Raw genomic sequence first — 27,328 nt, 5'->3', positions numbered from 1 at the left:
CAAAAGTAATAAAGTTCATTTTCAGGGTTTTGGCACAATTCCTGTTAAGGCACACAATTGGATCCGGTTGTCTTGTAGCAGGGATAGGCACACAATACAATCCGATCCTGTTCCAGTGACGCCACTTAGGCAATAGAGCTGGACCGTGGTAGGGTTGCACGGATGCCAAATTATGCAGTGGGTCAGGATATGGGTATAATAGTCTATAGTTTTGTTTGTGACGCCAATTGCAGCGTGCGCAGGGTACTAAAGCAGGGCCCTTTAAGGTGTTGTAACTCACGTACCAGGTTAGAAATGCAAGAGTGGTGTAATGTCTCTGTATGGTAGTAGTAATAGTGTCAACGGTGTATCCTACCTGGGTACGGCTGGACTCCTGGATCCTGGCTCACTTGCAATAAAATGAGTGTGGTGCTAGTAGGAATAATAGAGGGATTTGCAGAAGTAATTGAGATCCAGACCTTGGGTAAAGTTCAAACTTTTCTTTACTAGTTGCAGCTTTCATCCAAGCGAGATACAGCATTAGTCTATGGTCCCAGTAGGTATTGGCAATGTGTGGCAGGAAATTATCTTCTGCTCTATCATGTGCCTGGAGCTTTTGCAGGAAAAGACATCTGCTTGTTAGCTCTGTAATGTGGCAGGAATTTATCTTCTGCACTATCTATCTTCTGCTGTCTTGGGGACTGACTTGCTGAGGAGGAATTTGGCTTCTCCTGGGGTCTCTGGCGGTGATCAGAAATACACAGGGCGTACAGGTACGCCCTGTGTCCTTAAGTACCTGGACATAAGGGCGTACCTGTACGCCCTGTGTCCTGAAGAGGTTAAAGGGTTTCTGTCACCTGAAAAATGGGTATTAAGCTGGCTGACAATAGCGATGTGATAATGTCAGCTGAACATAACTATATTAGAGACATCTCACTGCCTGCCGCCGTTATTGAAAAAAATTAACTTTTATTATATGCTATTTAGCCTCTAGGAGCAGGGGGGTGTTGCCCGTGCTCCAAGAGGCTCAGTTCTCCCACCTCTGGCCACGCCCTGCTACACTAGAATGACAGGGGCAGGCATCTTGCCGAGGGCGGCAAAAATCCTTGCACCGGCCCTGCACCAGCCATATGTTCTGTTAGAAGCTGTAGCAGGGAGGGAGCTGCAGCATAAAGGACACGGCCCCTGAGCTTCCAGGCTGAAGATAATCTAACAGAGCAATTGGAGAAGTGAATGGGGAGATCTCTGGACCCATATAAAGTACAGGGCTGGTTCTAGCTTTATTAGAAAGGTATTATAGTGTACTATATTATGTCTGATTCTCATATTTTACATCAATCCTGGCATGACCCCTTTAGGCCTCATGCACAGTTGTTTTTTGCATCCGCAAATTGTGCGTCCGCAAAAAAACCTGGATGCGGCATCCATTTTTTTTGGAGGATCAGTTTTTTTCCACAGATCCCTTGTAATAAATGCCTATCCTTGTCCTCAAATGTGAAAAAAGTAGGACATGCACAATTTTTTTTGCTCAAGGGAAACACGGACAACGGACGCGGAACACAAACGGATGAACTATCAGCATTTTTTTGCTGACCTATTGAAATGAATGGGTCCCCATCCTATCCGCAAAAAAAACGGAACGGATGCCGAGAAAAACAACTGTCGTGTGCATGAGGCCTTAAAGGCATTCTCTGGGAAAGAAAAGAAGAATAATTTTTTTTAAAATACTGAATTATTATAAATGCATTTGCAGTGTCCCACTACGTGATTGTGGGCACCGCAAACTTGTTTTATTATGTTTTATTATCATATATTATGCTGTACTTCATCTCATGTCATATTCTCCCATGTCATTATGTGATTCCTACATGTAAGATCCTTTAGACAGGCCTAGTTAGGGTGCACTACACTAGTTTCTTCACAAGACAGTGTTGCAGTGTATATAAAGCTTAGCTCAGGCCCAGTTAGGCAGTCTTTCCCTGAAGTTTAGTCAGAGAGCAGTCATGAAGTAGCTGCTTGCTGGAGGGAGGCCTCCTGCCTCTCTTCTCTCTTCCTGTTGGCTCCACAGCCCAGGGTTAAAGCCACGAGATTCCACCCAGAGGTGAGAAGTCCACTTCTACAGCTCACTCTTCCAGGGTGACCAGTGTCCAGCTACTAAAGCAAGTATTCAAGGGGATTTTTATATTGTCTTAAAGTCAAAGGATTGCAGATGGCCATACCTAAAGGCTTCCCAGGCACCTTTGCAACCAGGTGTAGGACACAGCTTCCGGCATCCACACCTTCCAGTTTAAACCCTGAGGACAGATAGGCCATCTGTCAGAAAACACTGGAAAAGAGAGGTTCAAGGACTCAGCAAACCACCTTCAAGTCAGGTTAGGATCAGGCGAGAGTTTTTACCAGCCAAAGACTTTAAGTACTTCAAAGCCTAGTCTGAAGCAGTAGCCTTCTTATATATATTTAGGACAAAGAGCCGGTTTCTTCTGAGGACTTACATTACCCTACCCCCGTATGCATGAGACTGTATTTCATACTTGGATGTACCACAGACTTTTATAAATTGGATGGAACTGTTACTAGGAGCAACGTTCAGTAAAAGTTATACGTTGGATTGCACCATCCTTGCCTCAGTCTCCAGTTCCTCAGTTACCACTACAGTAAATGGTTATACCACCACAAAAGGTACTGGCGTCACGACTACAAGGGACCTTGCCATAGGCACATTAATACAGACCATCAAGGGCACCTCTAACCACCATCTGGCCTGTGTCCCTTACACCAGAGTGTGCCCCAGAGAATTATTGTGCTGTTCTCCTTATCACTTATGCGAGCATGCCCAGGGACAACATAACCGAGAGTAACCAGAACCATATTTACCTCGGCCCACCTACTGCTCACACTGTGACCTCACGTGTAATTCCCCTGTCGGTCTGGCATACCGCACATTCCTGAATACCTTTAATTATTTATAATTACATATCTTGTCTTGGGGGCTATCATAATCGCTAGTCACACTAGTAAGCGAGGAACCCACCCTAAATACAAAGCAGGACAGGTCTTAAAACTAAGAGTTCCTGAACCCATAAACCCTCTTTGCTGCTATAGCTGTCAGTCTATTTTTCAATGCATAATTTTTTTTTACTAACATTTTTGCCGATTTTTACTTTTTAATAATATATTTTATGTATACTTCTCTACAGAGGAAGTCTATATTTTCTTATATAAAAGTTCAAAAATGCTATAAAACCACCACAAATATCCAAAATCTACAAAAAAACTGCTGTGCAAGTCACGCAGTTTGATGGGTGTAAAAAACCTAAAAAAACTAGATTTATCAAGAGTGGTAATTTCTGCTCCCCTAATTTATGATGCTGCGCAGGTCTTGTCATGAATAGTGATGAGCGGTAGGGGCAATATTCAAATTTGCGATATTTCGCGAATATTTGGTAGAATATTTGTAATATATTCGCGAATTCGAGATTATTTTCTTGATCGCAAAAAATCGGCAATGCAATATTCGCGTAATGCACACAAAATACAGGCGTGGGTCACTATAGCTACATTTTTCAAGCTGCTAGAAGTTTTCTGAGACTGGAGAAAATGGTTGGCACGGCAGAACATTACAATAGCTTTATATGCAGATAGAGTGCTCCAATATATTTACGATTGCGTAATCGGCACTAATGATGCGAATATTTTGGCACAATACATGCAACTTCACATTTTAACAGGTCTGACTACTTTTTAGTGATTGGTGTAGTAAGTATTGTTGTGAACTTGTGACATCACAGCACTGTGTATGTAGCATGTATGTATGGACAGCAGAACCTATCAGGTACACTACATCAGTGATGGCCAGTTCGCCGTGTTCGCCCGCGAACACATGCGAGCTGCCATCTTTACTGACAAGTCCGGCGAGGTACAGGTAAGTCCTTACCTGTGCCTGTGCACGAGCCGGTCTGAAATGAAATGCGGTCACTGGGAGCAGGCAGTTCCGAGAACAGCCTTCGGGGGCCTTCATCGGGCTGTTCTCGGAACTGCCTGCACCCGGAGACCGCATTTCATTTCAGACCGGCTCGCACACAGGCACAGGTAAGGACTTACCTGTGCCTTGCCGGACTTGTCAGTAAAGATGGAAGCTCGCATGTGTTCGCGGGCGAACGCGGCGAACTGGCCATCACTGCACATCACTATCTAACCTTCACTGACTATCTCCCACTAACTATCTGTATTATATATATATAAGCTATCTAACTATCTAATGTAATGACACAGGAAAGCAGAGAGAACAGCAATAACATTGCTTTCTCTCTCAGATCTGCAAAATACTGCATATAAGGATTGCTGGGGAGAGTCTTATATAGTAAGGGGTATGGCAAATTGTTTGCTAGGGATGTTGCTAAGCTCAGACAAAGACATTGCAGCTTTCTCATTGGCCCAGAAGCAAGAAAGGAGGTTACTGATGGAAAAAAAATCTAGAATATTCAAAATTACGAATATATAAGTGCCAATATTCGCGATTATTATTTGCTATTCGAATATTCGCGCCCAACACTAGTCATGAATGAAGCACATCCCCTGGCAGTCTGAAATCTACGGCAGCTCTGAGCTAAATGCAGATAACTTTGTTGTGTGGTTTGCCATGTCCCTTTCTTGCCTTACTGTGCCCCCTTTCGTAAAAGTGGTGAGGATGTAAAAAAATGCCGCTTGCAACTAATTTTTCAAAAGTGGCATGCTATGCCACTTTTGTGGCGCAAAGTAAATGATAAATCTCTCCCCATGTGTAGCAGCACCCAAATACAGAAATATAGTACCTTTTCCTTGATATACAAGAAGTCCCTTTGGACCTTGAAATTCAATAGTTTCCCCTATAGAGAGATTGTCCAGGTACTGGGACATCTTGCCTCCATCTGGAAAGTCTGGATTTTGATCTTTAAAGTAGACCTTTAATAAAAGAATGGTACAATAAGAAATATGTTTTTATATATTCATCTTTACCGTATCCTTTATTAGTATTCAACAGCAGTAAAGGGCTTAGCTCACCTGTAATCACTTAGGGAGGCACAGAACCAGGCACTGAGTATAATCCAAGGAGAGACATCCAGCTTCCAATAAAAAAGTGATGCCCTTTATTCTTTAAAGCAATAAAATATCCAATGACAGAGTACAGACACCCGTTCTACACTTTGAGCTTCAAAAGATGTAGAGTCTACTTTATGAAAGTAGCTGCGGATACATTTCTGGTACAATAGTGAGGGATGTCAGACAAATGTTTCCTTATATGCATCTTGATGTCATTTGTAGTGCACCCAACTTACTTCAAGAAAAATGCACTTCTGCAAGTGGTTAGATATACAGCATATTCAGTGTTACAATTTAAATCAAGTTTAATAGTAAAAGTCTCTCCACTTGCAGGAGATGTCACTTTTTGAGAGGGTTGCATATACTTACAGCAAATACTTCTGTTATGGCCATATTTATGGCAAGCCCCCGACTGTATAGGGAGGGTGCTCAGGGACTGATGGTCCTCCCCCTCCCCCTTTTCCCCTTAGGCCCCTTTCACACGGGTGAGTATTCCGCGCGGATGCGATGCGTGAGTTGAACGCATTGCACCCGCACTGAATCCTGACCCATTCATTTCTATGGGGCTGTGCACACGAGCGGTGATTTTCACGCATCACTTGTGCATTGCGTGAAAATCGCAGCATGCTCCTCTTTGTGCTTTTTTCACGTAACGCAGGCCCCATAGAAATGAATGGGGTTGCGTGAAAATCACAAGCATCCGCAAGCAAGTGCGGATGCGGTGCGATTTTCACGCACGGTTGCTAGGAGACGATCGGGATGGGGACCCGATCATTATTATTTTCCCTTATAACATGGTTATAAGGGAAAATAATAGCATTCTGAATACAGAATGCATAGTAAAATAGGGCTGGAGGGGTTAAAAAAAATAAAAAAATGTAACTCACCTTAATCCACTTGCTCGCGCAGCCCGGCTTCTCTTCTGTTTTCTTTTTTGCTGTGTACAGGAAAAGGACCTGTGGTGACGTCACTCCGGTCATCACATGGTCCGTCACATGATCTTTTACCATGGTGATGGATCATGTGATAGACCATGTGATGACCGGAGTGACGTCACCACAGGTCCTTTTCCTGCACATCAAAAAAGAAAACAGAAGAGAAGCCGGGCTGCGCGAGCAAGTGGATTAAGGTGAGTTACATTTTTTTTTAATTATTTTTTTAACCCCTCCAGCCCTATTGTACTATGCATTCTGTATTAAGAATGCTATTATTTTCCCTTATAACCATGTTATAAGGGAAAATAATGCAATCTACAGAACACCGATCCCAAGCCCGAACTTCTGTGAAGAAGTTCGGGTTTGGGTACCAAACATGCGCGATTTTTCTCACGCGAGTGCAAAATGCATTACAATGTTTTGCACTCGCGCAGAAAAATCGCGCATGTTCCTGCAACGCACCCGCACCTTTTCCCGCAACGCCCGTGTGAAAGAGGCCTTAGGGCGATTAGGGAGTCTGGTTCCGTAGGTGGCAGATTAGGGCCATTAAGGGTTAATTCACTGGGGATCCTCCTTAGACAGGATGGGGGCGGTGCAGGAAATCCTGAGGGTTACATATACCCCCTCTCTGTTCTGTCACTTCCTCTTGCAAGTGTAAGCAAATTGGTGTGGTATGTACCCCTTTTCTCTGTCCACACTAAGGTGCTGCGAGAAGGTGCTGCCCTTAAGGAAGCCTCCTGGCGGGTTTCATGAGGAGGGTGAGGATTAGCTGCGCTCAGTTTTGAGCAGCCTCGGCTCTCCCCTGCCATCCTCCTCCCCTGTGCCTGCTTCTGTGCCTAGTGTGGAGCTGCCGCGGCATGCGTAGACGTTAACGCTGTGTCTGTACTGTGTCATTGGAGATTTTAGCGCTTTAAAGAATAAATGTCCTAATTTTTTAATGGAAGCTGGACTTCTATCCTTGTTTTGGATTATACTCGGTGCCTTTATTAGAGTGAATTGGTTTGTTTTCCCCAAATCTACACATGACATTATCATTACATACTGTATATTGGATAACTGCACAATCACTGATTTATAAATGCAGTTTTATGGTAATGACTATTACTGTTTAAGGAGACACTTGTATTCATTAGACTCTGTATAAATCTAAGGCCTCTTGCACACGACCGTATGTATTTTGCGGTCCGCAAAAGACGGATCTGCAAAAAATACGGATGCATTCCGTATTTTGCGGAACGGAACAGCTGGCCCCTAATAGAACAGTACTATCCTTGTCCGTAATGCGGACAATAATAGGACATGTTCTTTTTTTTTGTGGAACGGAAATACGGACATATGGAAACGAAATGCACACGGAGTACCTTACGTTTTTTTTTTGCGGACCCATTGAAATGAATGGTTCCGTATACAGTCCACAAAAAACGGACACGGGAAGAAAATACGTTTGTGTGCATGAGCCCAAGGCTCTGTTCACGTTTCTGTTCAGAGCGGATCCGCAAAAAAAAAATGATGACATCCGTATGAAATCTTTTTTTTTTTTTTTTTCGGATCCATTGTAACAATGCCTAAAACCGACAACAATAGGACATGTTCTATTTTTTTTGTGGGCCTCTGGAATGAACATACTGATGCAGACAGCACACGGTGTGCTGTTCACATTTTTGGCAGACCGATTGAAATGAATGGGTCCGCATCCTATCCGCCAAAAAAATGGAACGGACACGGAAACAAACAATGTTCATGTGCATGTAGCCTTAAGGTACTTTCACACTTGCGGCAGAGGATTCCGGCAGGCAGTTCCGTCGCAGGAACTGCCTGCCGGATCCGTCAAAACGTATGCAAACTGATGGCATTTGTCAGATGGATTAGGATTCTGCGGTATTATCTCCGCCCTGAAAAGGCAAAAAGACTGAACTGAAGACATCCTGATGCATCCTGAATGGATTGCTCTCCATTCAGAACGCATTAGGATAAAACTGATCAGTTCTTTTCTGGTATTGAGCCCCTAGGATGGAACTCAATACCGGAAAAGATTAACGCTAGTGTGAAAGTACCCTTACCCAGTGTTTTACCATTTAGTATGTACTGGTGACTTGCATTATTCCTTCCCATGTGCATAACCTTACATTTGTGTTAAACCTCATCTTCTACTTCTCTGCCCAAGCTTCCAATCGGTCCAGATCCATCTTTAGCAGTATAATGTCCACTTTTGTGTTAATTACTTTACACAGTTTAGTGTCATCTGCAAAAATTTATATTTTACTGTGCAAGCCTTCTACAAGATCATTAATAAATATATTGAAGAGAATAGGGCCCAATACTGACCTCTGAGGTACTCCACTAGTGACAGTGCCCCAATCTGAGTGTGTACCGTTAATAACCACCCTCTGTTTTCTATAATTGAGCCAGTTACTTACCCACATACAGACATTTTCTCGCAGTCCAGGCATTCTCATCTTATATACTAACCTTTTATGCGGTACAGTGTCAAATGCTTTGGAGAAGTCCAGATATACGACATCCATTGATTCGTCGCTGTCAAGTCTAGAACTTACCTCCTCATTGAAACTGATTAAATTAGTTTGACATGACCGATCCCTCATGAAGACATGCTGATATGGCGTTATTTGCCTATTTTCATTGAGGTGCTCCAAGATAGCATCTCTTAGAAAACCTTCAAACAGTTTACCCATGACAGGTGTTAAACTTACCGGCCTATAGTTTCCAGGCTCTGTTTTTTGACCCTTTTTGAATATTGGCACCACATTTGCTATGCGCCAATCCTGTGGAACACTCCCTGTCAGTATAGAGTCCTTAAATACAGTGGGATGCGAAAGTTTGGGCAACCTTGTTAATCGTCATGATTTTCCTGTATAAATCGTTGGTTGTTACGATAAAAAAAGTTAAATATATCATATAGGAGACACACACAGTGATATTTGATAAGTGAAATGAAGTTTATTGGATTTACAGAAAGTGTGCTATAATTGTTTAAACAAAATTAGGCAGGTGCATAAATTTGGGCACTGTTGTCATTTTATTGATTCCAAAACCTTTAGAACTAATTATTGGAACTTAAATTGGCTTGGTAAGCTCAGTGACCCCCTACCTACATACACAGGTGAATCCAATTATGAGAAAGAGTATTTAAGGGGGTCAATTGCAAGTTTCCCTCCTCTTTTAATTTTCTCTGAAGAGTAGCAACATGGGGGTTTCAAAAGAACTCTCAAATGACCTGAAGACAAAGATTGTTCACCATCATGGTTTAGGGGAAGGATACAGAAAGCTGTCTCAGAGATTTCAGCTGTCTGTTTCCATAGTTAGGAAATGGAAGACCACAGGCTCAATTCAATTTAAGGCTCGAAGTGGCAGACCAAGAAAAATCTCGGATAGACAGAAGCGACGAATGGTGAGAACAGTCAGAGTCAACCCACAGACCAGCACCAAAGACCTACAACATCATCTTGCTGCAGATGGAGTCACTGTGCATCGTTCAACCATTCGGCGCACTTTCCACAAGGAGATGCTGTATGCGAGAGTGATGCAGAGGAAGCCTTTTCTCCGCCCACAGCACAAAAAGTGCCGCTTGAGGTGGGCTAAAGCACATTTGGACAAGCCAGCTTCATTTTGGAATAAGGTGCTGTGGACTGATGAAACTAAAATTGAGTTATTTGGCCATAACAAGGGGCGTTATGTATGGAGGAAAAAGAATACAGCATTCCAAGAAAAACACATGCTACCTACAGTAAAATATGATGGTGGTTCCATCATGCTGTGGGGCTGTGTGGCCAGTGCAGGGACTGGGAATCTTGTCAAAGTTGAGGGACGCATGGATTCCACTCAGTATCAGCAGATTCTGGAGACCAATGTCCAGGTGTCACGACCATGGTCATGGTCGTGACTCCTAAACCGCAGGCTGTTGCCTGCGGTCTCGTGTGGTTGTTTCAACCACAGGTGAGGGCCGCTTGTATGTTGCCTCACTTGTGGTTGCCGTTGGCAACATGTTCTTATGATGTACTTGGCAGCATAGCAGCCTGAGCTGTTGCTTGGCAGCTTGCTGCAATCTGCATGCGGTTGCACCTGGCAACCTGTCTTTGTAGGTGTGCCTTTTTTATAGGTTTGGTGTGCACGAGGTTTGTGTGTCTGCACTGACATTTTCCCTTCACTTGTGGCTGCCCGAGGCAACGTGTTATTGTGTACATGTGGTGGCAGTGTATCGGCCTTCTGGCTGACTCCCAGGACACGGTTGCCACGCATGTCGTTGCCTGCCGTAACAGCTGCAGTGTAATTGTGTGCACCCCCTTTAAGTGGCTGTCTTCCCTTCCCTGGTGTGAGAAGGGTTAATTCCCTTCCTAGTGTGTGTGCACTGGGTGTGTCTGTGTGGGTGTGGCTACATGGGCTATTTAGCCTCTGCTGAAAGCAGTAGTCAGAGGGGTACTTCAGCCATGGTCTGCTGGAGTCATCCTCCTACCTAATACCATCTGCCAGTGAGGGCCACCCTTGTGGTCATAGCAAATGTTTATATGTGATGTTAAGTTGATGTTGTATTCCTTTTGTTCTTTAATGCAGCTATGGATCTGGGTTCCTGTATGTGTGTGTATGTGTGTTGGCTGTGTCCATTTAAGTATGGTGTGGACATCAGCGTCCAGTCAGCAAGGCTGTGGCAGGTAGGTGGAACTAGTGCAGTTCACCTGCCATATCCATAGGTCTGTTTTTGGTACCCCTTTTCCTTGCAGCTTGGCCAGTGAGACTCCTGTTCCTCTGTGCTTAGAAGGAACAGGTCGTCTTACCCTGCTCCTTGTTCCAGGGCAATCCTGAGGGCTAGCAGGTATTATTAGGTTCCGGTGTATGAGCCCTCCCACCATCAGGGTTAGCTCATATGGTTAGGAGTCAGGGTCAGATTAGGGACGCGATAGGAGGTGACCTGCTCCCTAATTCTGTCGTCCTGGCCGAGCAGCCACTTACATCTTCTGGCATCACACGGCTGAGGGTTTTCCCCATCCTCAGCCGTGACACCAGGAATCAGTGACAAAGCTGAAGCTGTGCCGGGGCTGGATCTTTCAACAAGACAACGACCCTAAACACTGCTCAAAATCCACTAAGGCATTTATGCAGAGGAACAAGTACAACGTTCTGGAATGGCCATCTCAGTCCCCAGACCTGAATATAATTGAAAATCTGTGGTGTGACTTAAAGAGAGCTGTCCATGCTCGGAAGCCATCAAACCTGAATGAACTAAAGATGTTTTGTAAAGAGGAATGGTCCAAAATACCTTCAACCAGAATCCAGACTCTCATTGGAACCTACAGGAAGCGTTTAGAGGCTGTAATTTCTGCAAAAGGAGGATCTACTAAATATTGATTTCATTTCTTTTTTGTGGTGCCCAAATTTATGCACCTGCCTAATTTTGCTTAAACATTTATAGCACACTTTCTGAAAATCCAATAAAATTTATTCCACTTCTCAAATATCACTGTGTGTGTCTCCTATATGATATATTTAACTGACATTTTTTTTATCGTAACAACCAACGATTTATACAGGAAAATCATGACGATTAACAAGGTTGCCCAAACTTTCGCATCCCACTGTATCAGAAATAAGGGTCTGGCTATGACATTACTTAATTCTCTTATGATACGAGGGTGTATGCCATCCGGTCCTGGCGATTTGTCTATTTTAATCTTTTTAAGATGCCGCTGTACTTCTTCCTGGGTTAGACAGGGAACTTTTAATGGGGATTTAACTTTTACATTCTGCATATCATCTGACAGTTTTTTTTCCTTAGTGAATACAGTGGTGAAAAAATATTTAATAGCTTTGCTTTCTCCTCATCGCTCTATGCAACTCCCCCCTCAATACTCTGTACAGGGCCGACACCTTCAGATTTATACTTTTTACCATTTTTATGCTTGAAGAACATTTTCGGGATAGTTTTGCTCTCTTTGACAATTAATCTCTCGGTCTCTAGTTTGGCTGCTTTTATTTGTTTTTTACATATATATTTTTTTTCCTTATAGTTTTTCAGTGCTTCCTCGCCACTCTTCCGTTTTAATGATTTAAATGCTTTCTTTTTGTCATTTATCACTTTCTTTACATTTCTATTTATCCACATTGTTTTTTTTTCTTGTTCCTTAATCTTTTATTCCCATAAGGTATGTACCTCTCACAATTAGATTTTAGGATGCATTTAAAAATATCCCATTTTGTGGTTGTATTTTTACTTTTGAGGACTTTGTCCCAGTTAGTTAGGCCTATAGCCTCTCTTAGTTGGCCAAATTTAGCTTTTTTGAAGTTTGGTATTTTTGTTCCTCCCTAAAGAAACACTCTTTTAAATGACAATTGGAAGGTTATTACTTTATAGTCACTATTTGCCAGGTATCCCCCGACCTGCACATCTATTGTTCTGTTAGGTCTATTGGTTAATACTAAGTCCAGTATGGCCGTCCCTCTAGTCGGGTCCTGAACCAGTTGGGAAAGGGAATTGTCTTTGGTTATCGCCAAGAACCTGTTTCCTTTATGAGATGTACAGGTTTCGGTTTCCAAGTCTACAGTCGTGGCCAAAAGCTTTGAGAATGACACAAATATTAGTTTTCACAAAGTTTGCTGCTAAACTGCTTTTAGATCTTTGTTTCAGTTGTTTCTGTGATGTAGTGAAATATAATTACACGCACTTCATACGTTTCAAAGGCTTTTATCGACAATTACATGACATTTATGCAAAGAGTCAGTATTTGTAGTGTTGGCCCTTCTTTTTCAGGACCTCTGCAATTCGACTGGGCATGCTCTCAATCAACTTCTGGGCCAATTCCTGACTGATAGCAACCATTCTGTCATAATCACTTCTTGGAGTTTGTCAGAATTAGTGGGTTTTTGTTTGTCCACCCGCCTCTTGAGGATTGACCACAAGTTCTCAATGGGATTAAGATCTGGGGAGTTTCCAGGCCATGGACCCAAAATGTCAACGTTTTGGTCCCCGAACCACTTAGTTATCACTTTTACCTTATGGCACGGTGCTCCATCGTGCTGGAAAATGCATTGTTCTTCACCAAACTGTTGTTGGATTGTTGGAAGAAGTTGCTGTTGGAGGGTGTTTTGGTGCCATTCTTTATTCATGGCTGTGTTTTTGGGAAGAATTGTGAGTGAGCCCACTCCCTTGGATGAGAAGCAACCCCACACATGAATGGTCTCAGGATGCTTTACTGTTGGCATGACACAGGACTGATGGTAGCGCTCACCTTTTCTTCTCCGGACAAGCCTTTTTCCAGATGCCCTAAACAATCGGAAAGAGGCTTCATCGGAGAATATGACTTTGCCCCAGTCCTCAGCAGTCCATTCACCATACTTTCTGCAGAAGATCAATCTGTCCCTGATGTTTTTTTTGGAGAGAAGTGGCTTCTTTGCTGGCCTCCTTGACACCAGGCCATCTTCCAAAGTCTTGGCCTCACTGTGCGTGCAGATGCGCTCACACCTGCCTGCTGCCATTCCTGAGCAAGCTCTGCACTGGCGGCACTCCGATCCCGCAGCTGAATCCTCTTTAGGAGACGATCCTGGCGCTTGCTGGACTTTCTTGGATGCCCTGAAGCCTTCTTAACAAGAATTGAACATCTTTCCTTGAAGTTCTTGATGATCCTATAAATTGTTGATTGAGGTGCAATCTTAGTAGCCACAAAATCCTTGCCTGTGAAGCCATTTTTATGCAACGCAATGATGGCTACACGCGTTTCTTTGCAGGTCACCATGGTTAACAATGGAAGAACAATGATTTCAAGCATCACCCTCCTTTTAACAGGTCAAGTCTGCCATTTTAACCCAATCAGCCTGACATAATGATCTCCAGCCTTGTGCTCGTCAACATTCTCACCTGAGTTAACAAGACGATTACTGAAATGATCTCAGCAGGTCCTTTAATGACAGCAATGAAATGCAGTGGAAATTTTTTTTTGGGTTTAAGTTAATTATCATGGCAAAGAAGGACTATGCAATTCATCTGATCACTCTTCATAACATTCTGGAGTATATGCAAATTGCTATTATAAAAACTTAAGCAGCAACTTTTCCAATTTCCAATATTTATGTCATTCTCAAAACTTTCGGCCACGACTGTATATCTGGGTAGTTGAAGTCCCCCATAATAACAACCTCATTATGATCTTCCGCCTGTCTATCTCATTTAGTAGTAGATTTTTTGTGGACTCTGGTATATTAGGTGGTGTCATGGTCTTACCTGCTTGCTGCTCTCCTTCGTTTGACATGTGCTGGCGGCCATCTTGGTTTCTGGGTTTCTTGTAGCCTTCCACCCTGCGGCTCCTCCTTCCCCTGGGAGGAGCTGGATGCCTAGCTCATATATATAGAAGGTCTGTGGCTTCAGTTCCTTGCTTGGTCCTCTTGTGTTCACATGCTTCTAAGACTGCTGCTGCTTCTGGTTCCTGATCCTGGCTTCGTCTGACTACCCTGCTGGTTCCTGATCCTGGCCTCGTCTGACTACCCTGCTGGTTCCTGATCCTGGCTTCGTCTGACTACCCTGCTGGTTCCTGATCCTGGCTTCGTCTGACTACCCTTCTGGTTCCTGACCTCTGGCTTCGCAAAGACTCTGCTCGGTTTCACCATCCGTTTGGACTTTTGCTTTACAGCTTTATTTTCAATAAAGCCTTCTTATTTTCACTTATCTCTTGTTGTACGTCTGGTTCATGGTTCCGTGACATTAGGACCAAGCCATGAATTCTGACGGTACAGGGCCATCCTCGCTACCCACGCTGGTTGCCAGACTTGATCAGCAGGATCACCTGTTGGGTCGGTTCGCTGTGGCGTTGCAAACCCTGCTTGAACGCACGGCTCATTTCGCTCCCGTTGCCGATGGGTCGGTTGTCGCTCCTGGGCTCGCTCCTACTGCCGCTCCGGTTGTTGCGCCAGAGTCTACCCCGACACCTGTTGTTGCGCCTGCGGTGTTTCGGGGTATGACCGGTTCTGCCCCTCTTCCACAGCGCTTTGGGGGAGAGCCAACTCAGTGCCGAGGTTTCCTTAACCAGGTGGGCATTTATTTCGAGTTGCTGCCACATGCCTTTCCTACTGAGAGATCAAAGGTGGGCTTCTTGATCTCGCTGCTCTCGGACAAGGCCTTGGCCTGGGCCAGCCCTTTATGGGAGAACAACAATCCGGTGGTTGCCGAGTTTTCCGGTTTTGTTGCTTCTCTTCGGAAGGTATTCGATGTGCCGGCTCGTGCTGCCTCTGCTGCGAAGCTCCTTATGTCCATCAGACAGGGTTCACGATCCGTAGCTGAATACGCCATTGAGTTTCGTACCCTGGCAGCAGAGGTGGGCTGGAATAATGAGGCTCTGGTCGCTGCTTTCTCTCATGGTCTCTCGGATGCCTTGAAGGATGAGGTTGCAGCTAAGGACCTACCAGTTGAGCTCGAGTCTCTTATTTCTTTCCTGATTTTGATTGACACCAGACTCAGGGAGAGACCTTCCTTTAAGGAGAACCTGCGGAGGTCTTCTAACAGATTGGTGCCTACGTTTGCTGTCCCACCCGTGCCTCCCTCGCCTCCTGGGGATGACTTGTCTGGGGGTGAACCCATGCAGCTGGGGTTTGCTCGCCTGTCCGAGGGGGAGAGGGCACTCCGGAGACGCGAGGGCCGATGCATGTACTGTGGTCTCGGTGGGCATTTTCGGTTGGCATGTCCGAACCGTCCGGGAGACGCTCGTACCCTGAGATCCTGTCGGGGGCAGATCTTGGGTGGAGTCTCCTCGTCCCCGGTTTCCCGTGTTGACAAACCACTGATCACTGTTGTCCTCTCCTGGGTCGGGGGCTCGGTGACAACCCAGGCGTTGGTGGACTCTGGTGCTGGTGGTTTGTTCATTGATAGTGTGTTCGCTGCCGCCAATTCCATTCCTCTGCAGGCTCGAGGTTCCCCACTGGCTCTTGAGGCGATAGACGGCAGACCCCTTCTGCCGCCACACGTGACTCATGAGACCCTTCCAGTGGGGATAGCCATTGGTGCCGTTCACAGAGAGTCGGTCTGCCTCCAGGTTATTTCGTCTCCACACTACTCGGTGGTCTTGGGGTACCCCTGGCTCCAGAAGCATAATCCGACTTTCGATTGGAGATCGGTCGAGATCCTCTCGTGGTCACCGCAGTGTGGGGCTAGTTGCATCCATGGGTCTGTCAAGTTGCTGTGTACTTCCTCGGACTCTCTGTTGCCTCCTGAATACGAGGAGTACCGGGATGTATTCGATAAGGTGCGCGCGGTTGCCCTACCTCCGCACCGCCCATACGATTGTGCCATAGAGTTACAATCTGGTGCCGTTCCTCCTCGTGGCAAAGTCTATCCACTGTCGGTAGCGGAGAATGAGGCCATGGAGGAGTACGTGAGGGAGGCGCTTTCACGCGGACACATTCGCAAATCTTCGTCCCCGGCAGGGGCTGGATTTTTCTTTGTGAAAAAGAAGGGCGGTGAGTTGAGGCCTTGCATCGATTACAGGGGTCTCAATCGCATCACGATCAAGAACGCTTACCCGATACCCTTGATTTCCGAGCTGTTCGATCGCCTTAAAGGGGCCACGGTCTTTACCAAACTCGACCTGAGGGCGGCATATAACCTGGTAAGGATCAAGGCGGGCGATGAGTGGAAGACCGCGTTTAACACCAGGACCGGTCATTACGAATCCTTGGTTATGCCCTTTGGGTTGTGCAATGCGCCCGCAGTCTTTCAGGAATTCATCAACGATGTTTTCCGTGACCTGTTGCAGCAGTGTGTGGTAGTCTATTTGGATGACATCTTGGTATATTCTGAATCCATGGAGGCCCACATTCTGGATGTCAGACGAGTGTTGCAACGGTTACGAGAGAACAAGCTGTTCGGTAAGCTTGAGAAATGCGAATTTCACCGATCCCAGGTAACCTTCTTAGGTTACATCATTTCCGCTGAGGGGTTCTCCATGGATCCTGAGAAGGTTTCGGCTGTCTTACAGTGGCCCCAGCCCAGTGGTCTTCGTTCCCTGCAGCGCTTTTTGGGCTTCGCCAATTATTATCGGAAGTTCATCAGGGACTTTTCCATGCTGGCCAAGCCTCTCACGGATCTGACCAGGAAGGGCAGTAATTCCCAGGTCTGGCCGCTCGAGGCCATCCGAGCTTTTGAGGCCCTAAAGTCCGCCTTTGTGTCGGCTCCGATTCTGTCGCATCCCAACCCTGGGTTGCCCTTTGTCCTCGAGGTGGACGCGTCTGAGACGGGAGTAGGCGCCCTTCTGTCTCAGCGTAGAACACCAGAGGGTCCTCTGCTTCCTTGTGGGTTTTACTCCCGGAAACTGTCTTCCGCGGAGTGCAACTATCAGATTGGTGACAGGGAGTTATTGGCCATCGTGCAGGCCCTTAAAGAATGGAGGCACTTGCTCGAGGGTTCGGTGGTTCCGGTTCTCATCCTGACGGACCACAAGAATCTGACCTACCTTTCTGAGGCCAAGAGATTGACACCACGTCAGGCCAGATGGGCTCTGTTCTTGTCACGTTTTAATTACGTGGTCTCCTACCTACCCGGTTCCAAGAACATCAGGGCGGATGCCTTATCACGGCAGTACTCCGAGCTGTCCAGGGAGGAGTCGATTCCGACTTCGGTCATACCTCCGAATCAGATACTGGCCGCCATTCGCACCAGCCTGACCTCTCCCCTGGGTGAGCAGATTTTGGCGGCTCAATCTGGTGCTCCCTCTGGGAGACCCAACGGCAGATGTTTTGTGCCTGAGGAGTTGCGCACTCGGTTGTTGCGAACCTACCATAACTCCAAGACCGCGGGGCATCCTGGAAAGAATCAGCTGTCCTGGGCTGTTTCACGTCTGTTCTGGTGGCCTTCCCTACGTTCCGACATCGCCGCATATGTAGCAGCATGCTCCGTTTGTGCCCAGAGTAAGTCCCCTCGGCACCTTCCGTTGGGCCTTCTGCAACCCATAGCCACCGGGGAGCGCCCATGGTCACACCTGGGGATGGATTTCATTGTGGACCTCCCTGCATCCCGAGGCCATACGGTCATTCTCATGATTGTGGATCGGTTTTCCAAAATGTGCCACTGTGTTCCTCTCAAGAAGTTACCCTCTGCACAAGAGTTGGCCACGATTTTTGCCAGGGAGGTCTTCCGGTTGCACGGTTTGCCTAAGGAGATTGTGTCGGATCGGGGGAGTCAGTTTGTGTCCAGGTTCTGGCGCGCCTTTTGCTCCCAGTTGGGGATTCATCTCTCCTTCTCCTCGGCCTACCACCCTCAGTCCAATGGGGCCGCAGAACGATCCAATCAGGCCTTGGAGCAATTCCTTCGTTGCTATGTCTCCGATCACCAAGACAATTGGGTTGACCTCCTGCCTTGGGCTGAGTTTGCCAGGAACACGGCGGTGAACTCTTCCTCTGGGACGTCTCCCTTCATGGCCAATTATGGGTTCCAACCTGCCGTGTTACCGGAGGTATTCTCTCCCCAGGATATTCCGGCTGTGGAGGATCACCTTTCCGTCCTACGTGCTTCTTGGGTACAGATCCAGAAGTCCCTTGAGGTCTCTGCGCAGCGCCAGAGATTCCAGGCTGATCGCAGACGAGCGCCTGCTCCTTCCTACCAGGTCGGAGACCGTGTATGGTTGTCCACCCGCAACCTCAACCTTCGAGTGCCCACTCCCAAGCTGGCGCCTCGCTTTGTTGGTCCCTTCCGAGTGCTTCGCAGGGTAAACCCGGTAGCCTATGCCCTTGCGCTTCCTCCTGGCATGCGGATCTCCAACGTGTTTCATGTCTCCCTGTTGAAGCCACTGGTGTGTAATCGTTTCACTTCCTCGGTTCCTCGGCCTCGTCCGGTCCAAGTGGGCAATCGTGAGGAATATGAGGTGAGCAATATCCTGGACTCACGCCTGGTCCGCGGTCGGTTGCAGTTTTTGGTCCATTGGCGTGGTTATGGTCCAGAGGAGCGTTCCTGGGTTCCCTCCGCAGATGTCCATGCTCCTGCCTTGCTCCGAGCCTTCCACGCTCGCTTCCCTCAGAAACCGTTTTGTGCTCCGTGGAGGAGGGGCCCTTGAGGGGGAGGTACTGTCATGGTCTTACCTGCTTGCTGCTCTCCTTCGTTTGACATGTGCTGGCGGCCATCTTGGTTTCTGGGTTTCTTGTAGCCTTCCACCCTGCGGCTCCTCCTTCCCCTGGGAGGAGCTGGATGCCTAGCTCATATATATAGAAGGTCTGTGGCTTCAGTTCCTTGCTTGGTCCTCTTGTGTTCACATGCTTCTAAGACTGCTGCTGCTTCTGGTTCCTGATCCTGGCTTCGTCTGACTACCCTGCTGGTTCCTGATCCTGGCCTCGTCTGACTACCCTGCTGGTTCCTGATCCTGGCTTCGTCTGACTACCCTGCTGGTTCCTGATCCTGGCTTCGTCTGACTACCCTTCTGGTTCCTGACCTCTGGCTTCGCAAAGACTCTGCTCGGTTTCACCATCCGTTTGGACTTTTGCTTTACAGCTTTATTTTCAATAAAGCCTTCTTATTTTCACTTATCTCTTGTTGTACGTCTGGTTCATGGTTCCGTGACAGGTGGTTTATAATAAACTCCTATTAGTATTTTATTATTGTTTTTGCCTCCATGTATTTCTACCCACAGTGACTCCACATGTTCATGTCCCTCACTTATATCTTCTCGGACTGTGGGCTTTAGACAGGACTTTACATAAAGGCAGATCCCTCCCCCTCTCTGGTTTTGGTGATCCTTTATAAAACAGACTGTAACCCTGTACATTAACTGCCCAGTCATAGCTATCATCCAGCCATGTCTGTTATTCCCACTATGTCATAGTGCTCCTCACACATCATTAATTCCAGTTCACCAGTTTTATTAGTCAGGCTTCTGGCCTTAGTTTACATACAATTAAGAGGTTTATGTATATTTTTAACCCTACACCTTTCCTTCTGAACTGTTTTAGTCCCTCTTTCCATTACTCCCCCAGTTCCATTACCTCGACCCCAGTCTCTATGTGTACTATCTTGCCATCCTGTAACGTAATTACCCTCCCCCCCAGTCCCTAGTTAAAACACTCCTCCAACCTTCTAGCCATCTTCTCCCCCAACACAGCTGCCCCTTCCCCATTGAGGTGCAGCCCATCCCTACGATAGAGCCTGTAGCCGACAGAGAAGTCGGCCCAGTTCTCCAGGAACCCAAACCCCTTCTTCCTACACCAGTTCTTGAGCCACTTGTTACTTTCCTAATCTCCCACTGCCTTTCTTGTGTTGCTTGGTACAGGTAGTATTTCTGAAAACACTACCTGTGAGGTCCTTGCCCTAAGATTTTGACCTAAATCCCTAAAATAATTTTTAAGGACGCTCCACCTACCTCTAACTTTGTCATTGGTTTCGATATATGGACCATGACTGCTGGATCTTCTCCAGCCCCTCCCAGCAATCTGTCAACCCGATCCGCGATGTGTTGAACTTGAGCACCAGGAAGACAACACACCGTTCGATGATCCCGGGCTTTGTGACAGATCGCCCTATCTGTACCCCTAATAATTTAGTCTCCCACTACCAGCACCTGTCTGGCCTGCCCTGCTCTCCAGGTCCCCCCCCCTGCTTACTGGAGCTGACATTCCCCTGACTGGCAGAGGAAGTGTTCGGCTGCAGCAGTGCTCTCCCTGAACGGACATCCCCCTCATCTGCTAACCTTGCAAACTTGTTGGGGTGTGTCAGATCAGGGCTAGCCTCCCTGGCATTTTTCCCTCTACCCCGCTTTCTGTTACCCAGCTAGCTACCTCACTTTCCTGAGCCTCCTCGCTACCACCTTTCCCCACATCTGCCCCATATAGTGCTTACTCAGTGAGCAGCAAACTCTTTTCCAAATTGCTAATGCTTCTCAGTGTTGAAACTCGCTCGGTTAGATACTTGATGTGCGACAAGCAATTTGCTCACATTTTGAACAAATATATGCACCCTCAAACGGCTGTTCCAGGACTGCATACATTAGACAAGATGTGCACTGGACTGTGTTGTCAATAATGGAACACATACTAAATGGGGATTACGCAAGAAAAGTGAAAAAAATATAATATCTAGTGCAGTGATAAGAATGTAACTTACTGTAGTCCCCTCCTAAAGTCCCTGAATCTGAAGTCACGCAATCTAAAGTCACGAACTTCATACAAACACACACTGGAAATCAAACACTCGAATGCTCACAAACTCGTGTTGTTTGGCTGCTTGTATACAGTAAGTGCAGCTCTCAAACCAGTCTGCTTTTTTTCTCTGGATTCAAAGGGAGAAGGGTGGGGGATTCGGGGGGTACAGTGTTCCAGAAAACAGTTTAAAAAAGGATATTGGATAGGGACAATGCAGGGAGATCATAGGGAGAGTTTTTTGAGACTGTAGCGATAACATAGTGAAAACAGCAGGGACACTGCAGGCTGAGTGTAATGGTCACGTGCATCCTGTTGAACTGCTGCCACCTTCTTAGTTAATCTTCTATTTTACACAGACTTACTGTGCGTCAGACTCCATATTAACCGCCTCCGGACCGCCTAACGCGGGATCGCGTTCCGGAGGCGGCAGCCCTGCGCAGAGTCACGCATATATGCGTCATCTCGCAAGACGCGAGATTTCCTGTGAACGCGCGCACACAGGCGCGCACGCTCACAGGAACGGAAGGTAAGAGAGTGGATCTCCAGCCTGCCAGCGGCGATCGTTCGCTGGCAGGCTGGAGATGTGATTTTTTTAACCCCTAACAGGTATATTAGACGCTGTTTTGATAACAGCGTCTAATATACCTGCTACCTGGTCCTCTGGTGGTCCCCTTTGTTTGGATCGACCACCAGAGGACACAGGTAGCTCAGTAAAGTAGCACCAAACACCACTACACTACACCCCCCCTGTCACTTATTAACCCCTTATGAAACCCTGATCACCCCATGTAGACTCCCTGATCACCCCCCTGTCATTGATCACCCCCCTGTCATTGATCACCCCCCTGTAAGGCTCTATTCAGATGTCCGTATGATTTTTACGGATCCACTGATAGATGGATCGGATCCGCAAAACGCATACGGACGTCTGAATGGAGCCTTACAGGGGGGTGATCAATGACGGGGGTGATCACCCCATATAGACTCCCTGATCACCCCCCTGTCATTGTTTACCCCCCTGTCATTGATCACCCCCCTGTAAGGCTGCATTCAGATGTCCGTATGATTTTTACGGATCCACTGATACATGGATCGGATCCGCAAAACACATACGGAAATCTGAATGGAGCCTTACAGGGGGGGTGATCACCCCATATAGACTCCCTGATCACCCCCCTGTCATTGATCACCCCCTGTCATTGATCACCCCCCTGTAAGGCTGCATTCAGATGTCCGTATGATTTTTACGGATCCACTGATACATGGATCGGATCCGCAAAACACATACGGACATCTGAATGGAGCCTTACAGGGGAGTGATCACCCCATATAGACTCCCTGATCACCCCCCTGTCATTGATCACCCCCCTGTCATTGATCACCCCCCTGTAAGGCTGCATTCAGATGTCCGTCTGATTTTTACGGATCCACTGATACATGGATCGGATCCGCAAAACACATACGGACATCTGAATGGAGCCTTATAGGGGGGTGATCAATGACAGGGGGGTGATCACCCCATATAGACTCCCTGATCACCCCCCTGTCATTGATCACCCCCCTGTCATTGATCACCCCCCTGTCATTGATCACCCCCTGTAAGGCTCCATTCAGACATTTTTTTGGCCCAAGTTAGCGGAAATTATTATTTTTTTTCTTACAAAGTCTCATATTCCACTAACTTGTGTCAAAAAATAAAATCTCACATGAACTCACCATACCCCTCACGGAATCCAAATGCGTAAAATTTTTTAGACATTTATATTCCAGACTTCTTCTCACGCTTTAGGGCCCCTAGAATGCCAGGGCAGTATAAATACCCCACATGTGACCCCATTTCGGAAAGAAGACACCCCAAGGTATTCCGTGAGGGGCATATTGAGTCCATGAAAGATTTAAATTTTTGTCCCAAGTTAGCGGAAAGGGAGACTTTGTGAGAAAAAAAATATATATCAATTTCCGCTAACTAGTGCCAAAAAAGAAAAAATTCTATGAACTCGCCATGCCCCTCATTGAATACCTTGGGGTGTCTTCTTTCCAAAATGGGGTCACATGTGGGGTATTTATACTGCCCTGGCATTCTAGGGGCCCTAAAGCGTGAGAAGAAGTCTGGGATCCAAATGTCTAAAAATGCCCTCATAAAATGAATGTGGGCCCCTTTGCGCATCTAGGCTGCAAAAAAGTGTCACACATGTGGTATCGCCGTGCTCAGGAGAAGTTGGGCAATGTGTTTTGGGGTGTCATTTTACATATACCCATGCTGGGTGAGATAAATATCTTGGTCAAATGCCAACTTTGTATAAAAAATGGGAAAAGTTGTCTTTTGCCGAGATATTTCTCTCACCCAGCATGAGTATATGTAAAAAGACACCCCAAAACACATTGCCCAACTTCTCCTGAATACGGCGATACCACATGTGTGACACTTTTTTGAAGCCTAGGTGGGCAAAGGGGCCCACATTCCAAAGAGCACCTTTAGGATTTCACAGGTCATTTACCTACTTACCACACATTAGGGCCCCTGGAAAATGCCAGGGCAGTATAACTACCCCACAAGTGACCCCATTTTGGAAAGAAGACACCCCAAGGTATTCCGTGAGGGGCATGGCAAGTTCCTAGAATTTTATATTTTTTGTCACAAGTTAGCGGAAAATGATTTTTTTTTTTTTCCTTACAAAGTCTCATATTCCACTAACTTGTGACAAAAAATAAAAACTTCCATGAACTCACTATGCCCATCACGAAATACCTTGGGGTGTCTTCTTTCCAAAATGGGGTCACTTGTGGGGTAGTTATACTGCCCTGGCATTTTAAGGGCCGAATGCGTGAGAAGTGGTTTGAAATCAAAATCTGTAAAAAATGGCCGGTGAAATCTGAAAGGTGCTCTTTGGAATGTGGGCCCCTTTGCCCACCTAGGCTGCAAAAAAGTGTCACACATGTGGTATCGCTGTACTCAGGAGAAGTTGGGCAATGTGTTTTGCGGTGTCATTTTACATATACCCATGCTGGGGGAGAGAAATATCTTGGCAAAAGACAACTTTTCCCATTTTTTTATACAAAGTTGGCATTTGACCAAAATATTTATCTCACCCAGCATGGGTATATGTAAAATGACACCCCAAAACACATTGCCCAACTTCTCCTGAGTACGGAGATACCACATGTGTGACACTTTTTTGCAGCCTAGGTGGGCAAAGGGGCCCACATTCCAAAGAGCACCTTTCGGATTTCACAGGTCATTTACCTACTTACCACACATTAGGGCCCCTGGAAAATGCCAGGGCAGTATAACTACCCCACAAGTGACCCCATTTTGGAAAGAAGACACCCCAAGGTATTCCGTGAGGGGCATGGCGAGTTCCTAGAATTTTATATTTTTTGTCACAAGTTAGCGGAAAATGATGATTTATATATTTTTTTTCTCTTACAAAGTCTCATATTCCACTAACTTGTGACAAAAAATAAAAACTTCCATGAACTCACTATTCTTCCCATCACAAAATACCTTGGGGTGTCTTCTTTCCAAAATGGGGTCACTTGTGGGGTAGTTATACTGCCCTGGCATTCTAGGGGCCCAAATGTGTGGTAAGAAGTTTGAAATCAAAATGTGTAAAAAATGACCAGTGAAATCCGAAAGGTGCTCTTTGGAATATGGGCCCCTTTGCCCACCTAGGCTGCAAAAAAGTGTCACACATGTGGTATCTCCGTACTCAGGAGAAGTTGGGGAATGTGTTTTGGGGTGTCATTTTACATATACCCATGCTGGGTGAGAGAAATATCTTGGCAAAAGACAACTTTTCCCATATTTTTATACAAAGTTGGCATTTGACCAAGATATTTATCTCACCCAGCATGGGTATATGTAAAATGACACCCCAAAACACATTCCCCAACTTCTCCTGAGTACAGCGATACCACATGTGTGGCACTTTTTTGCAGCCTAGGTGGGCAAAGGGGTCCACATTCCAAAGAGCACCTTTCGGATTTCACCGGTCATTTTTTACACATTTTGATTTCAAACTACTTACCACACATTTGGGCCCCTAGAATGCCAGGGCAGTATAACTACCCCACAAGTAACCCCATTTTGGAAAGAAGACACCCCAAGGTATTCGCTGATGGGAATAGTGAGTTCATAGAAGTTTTTATTTTTTGTCACAAGTTAGTGGAATATGAGACTTTGTAAGAAAAAAAAAATAAAAATCATCATTTTCCACTAACTTGTGACAAAAAATAAAAAGTTCTATGAACTCACTATGCCCATCAGCGAATACCTTAGGGTGTCTACTTTCTGAAATGGGGTCATTTGTGGGGTGTTTGTACTGTCTGGGCATTGTAGAACCTCAGGAAACATGACAGGTGCTCAGAAAGTCAGAGCTGCTTCAAAAAGCGGAAATTCACATTTTTGTACCATAGTTTGTAAACGCTATAACTTTTACCCAAACCATTTTTTTTATCAAAGACATGTAGAACATGTAGAACAATAAATTTAGAGAAAAATTTATATATGGATGTCGTTTTTTTTTGCAAAATTTTACAACTGAAAGTGAAAAATGTCATTTTTTTGCAAAAAAAACGTTAAATTTCGATTAATAACAAAAAAAGTAAAAATTTCAGCAGCAATGAAATACCACCAAATGAAATCTCTATTAGTGAGAAGAAAAGGAGGTAAAATTCATTTGGGTGGTAAGTTGCATGACCGAGCAATAAACGGTGTTTAAGCTATAGGGGCTGAGGTGGTTAAAGGGCAGGCTAATATATTGCTGCATTTATCTAGTTCAACTGCTGCCACATTCTTAGTTAATCTGCTATTTTACACACTTACTGTGCGTCAGACTCCATATTAAAAGGGCAGGCTAATATATTGCTGCATTTATCTAGTTCAACTGCTGCCACATTCTTAGTTAATCTGTTACATTGAAGTTACTGTACACTATGGCCGAAAGAACAGTTTCCTGGGCCCTCTAAAAAAAAACTGGCAGTGGCAAAAATGTTGCTGTAGCTGGCACAAGTAGCAGCAGAAGGGGGGTGGTAGTAGTCGCAGTAACATGCCAGGGATGCCACTGTCATCCAGCGGTTGTGTTTTGACCAACAATCCAGCTGACTGGAATGGTTGACTTGCTCTTCAACATCATCTCAAGTGACAACAGATAACACACAGTCAACAATCAGTGAGTTCCTCTGACACCACGCTTAGTTGGCATGACCCACAATGGCTTTTGCTGCTCCTACTGCTAGCCAAGCAGTGGCGTAGCTACAGGGGTCGCAGTGGTCGCAGTTGCGACAGGGCCCCTAAGCCAGGGGGGCCCAGAGGGTGGTACTGTGCTTTTCCCTTTATAAGATGCAGTGCATCTTATAAAGGAAATACTAGTGAGTGCTTCCACATTGGAAGCGCTCAGTAGTATGCAGGAGGAGGAGGCTGGGGTGAAGCGATGTGAGCGTTGTAATTATCCCTCCTCCTGCTTACTCTTCTCAGGTCCCGCGCTGCTGTGTCCTGGCTGCCTGCAGCGTCAGGACGTACAGAGCGCGCTCTGACCTGACGCTGCAGGAGGTCAGGTGACTGTGCAGCGCGGGCCCTGAGAAGAGAGCCAGGACAGGGAGAGTGGTGCAGGTGCAAATTTAGTATTTTGCCCAAAATGGGTGTTTTTTTAATAACAGAATTTAACAGCAGTATCTAACGCTTGTATTTCACACTGACAGATGCAGCAAAGGCCTCAAATTTAGGCCTATTGCACACGACCGTATGGCTTTTTCAGTGTTTTGCGATCCGTTTTTCACGGATCCGTTGTTCCGTTTTTTGTTTCCGTTGTGTTTCCGTTTCTGTTCCGTTTTTCCGTTCCGTTTTTCCGTATGGCATATACAGTATACAGTAATTACATAGATAAAATTGGGCTGGGCATAACATTTTCAATAGATGGTTCAGCAAAAAACGGAACGGAAACGGAAGACATACGGATGCATTTCCGTATGTGTTCCGTTTTTTTGCGGACCCATTGACTTGAATGGAGCCACGGACTGTGATTTGCGGGCAATAATAGGACATGTTCTATGTTAAAACGGAACGGAAAAACGGAAATACGGAAACGGAATCCATACGGAGTACATTCCGTTTTTTTTGCGGAACCATTGAAATGAATGGTTCCGTATACGGACCGTATACGGAACGCAAAAAACGGCCAGTAAACGGGGAAAAAAAACGGCCGTGTGCATGAGGCCTTAGT

At 45.9% G+C, this 27,328-nt stretch overlaps 1 protein-coding gene across 1 annotated transcript in view; it reads right to left on the bottom strand.

Moving 5' to 3' along the window:
- LOC120993757 (NADH-cytochrome b5 reductase 1) overlaps window positions 1–27,328 on the bottom strand; it is a 372,914-nt gene that overhangs the window by 153,512 nt on the left and 192,074 nt on the right. The window contains exon 3 of the mRNA XM_040422226.1: window positions 4,791–4,920. Coding sequence (XP_040278160.1) covers window positions 4,791–4,920 — 130 coding nt within the window. The remainder of the gene's footprint in view (window positions 1–4,790; window positions 4,921–27,328) is intronic.

This window comes from Bufo bufo, chromosome 3, assembly GCF_905171765.1.
Source record: "Bufo bufo chromosome 3, aBufBuf1.1, whole genome shotgun sequence".
In the NCBI taxonomy this organism is placed as follows: Eukaryota; Metazoa; Chordata; class Amphibia; order Anura; family Bufonidae; genus Bufo; species Bufo bufo.
The sequence above is the reverse complement of the archived record's forward strand: the minus strand, read 5'-3'. Positions and strand labels throughout refer to the sequence as shown.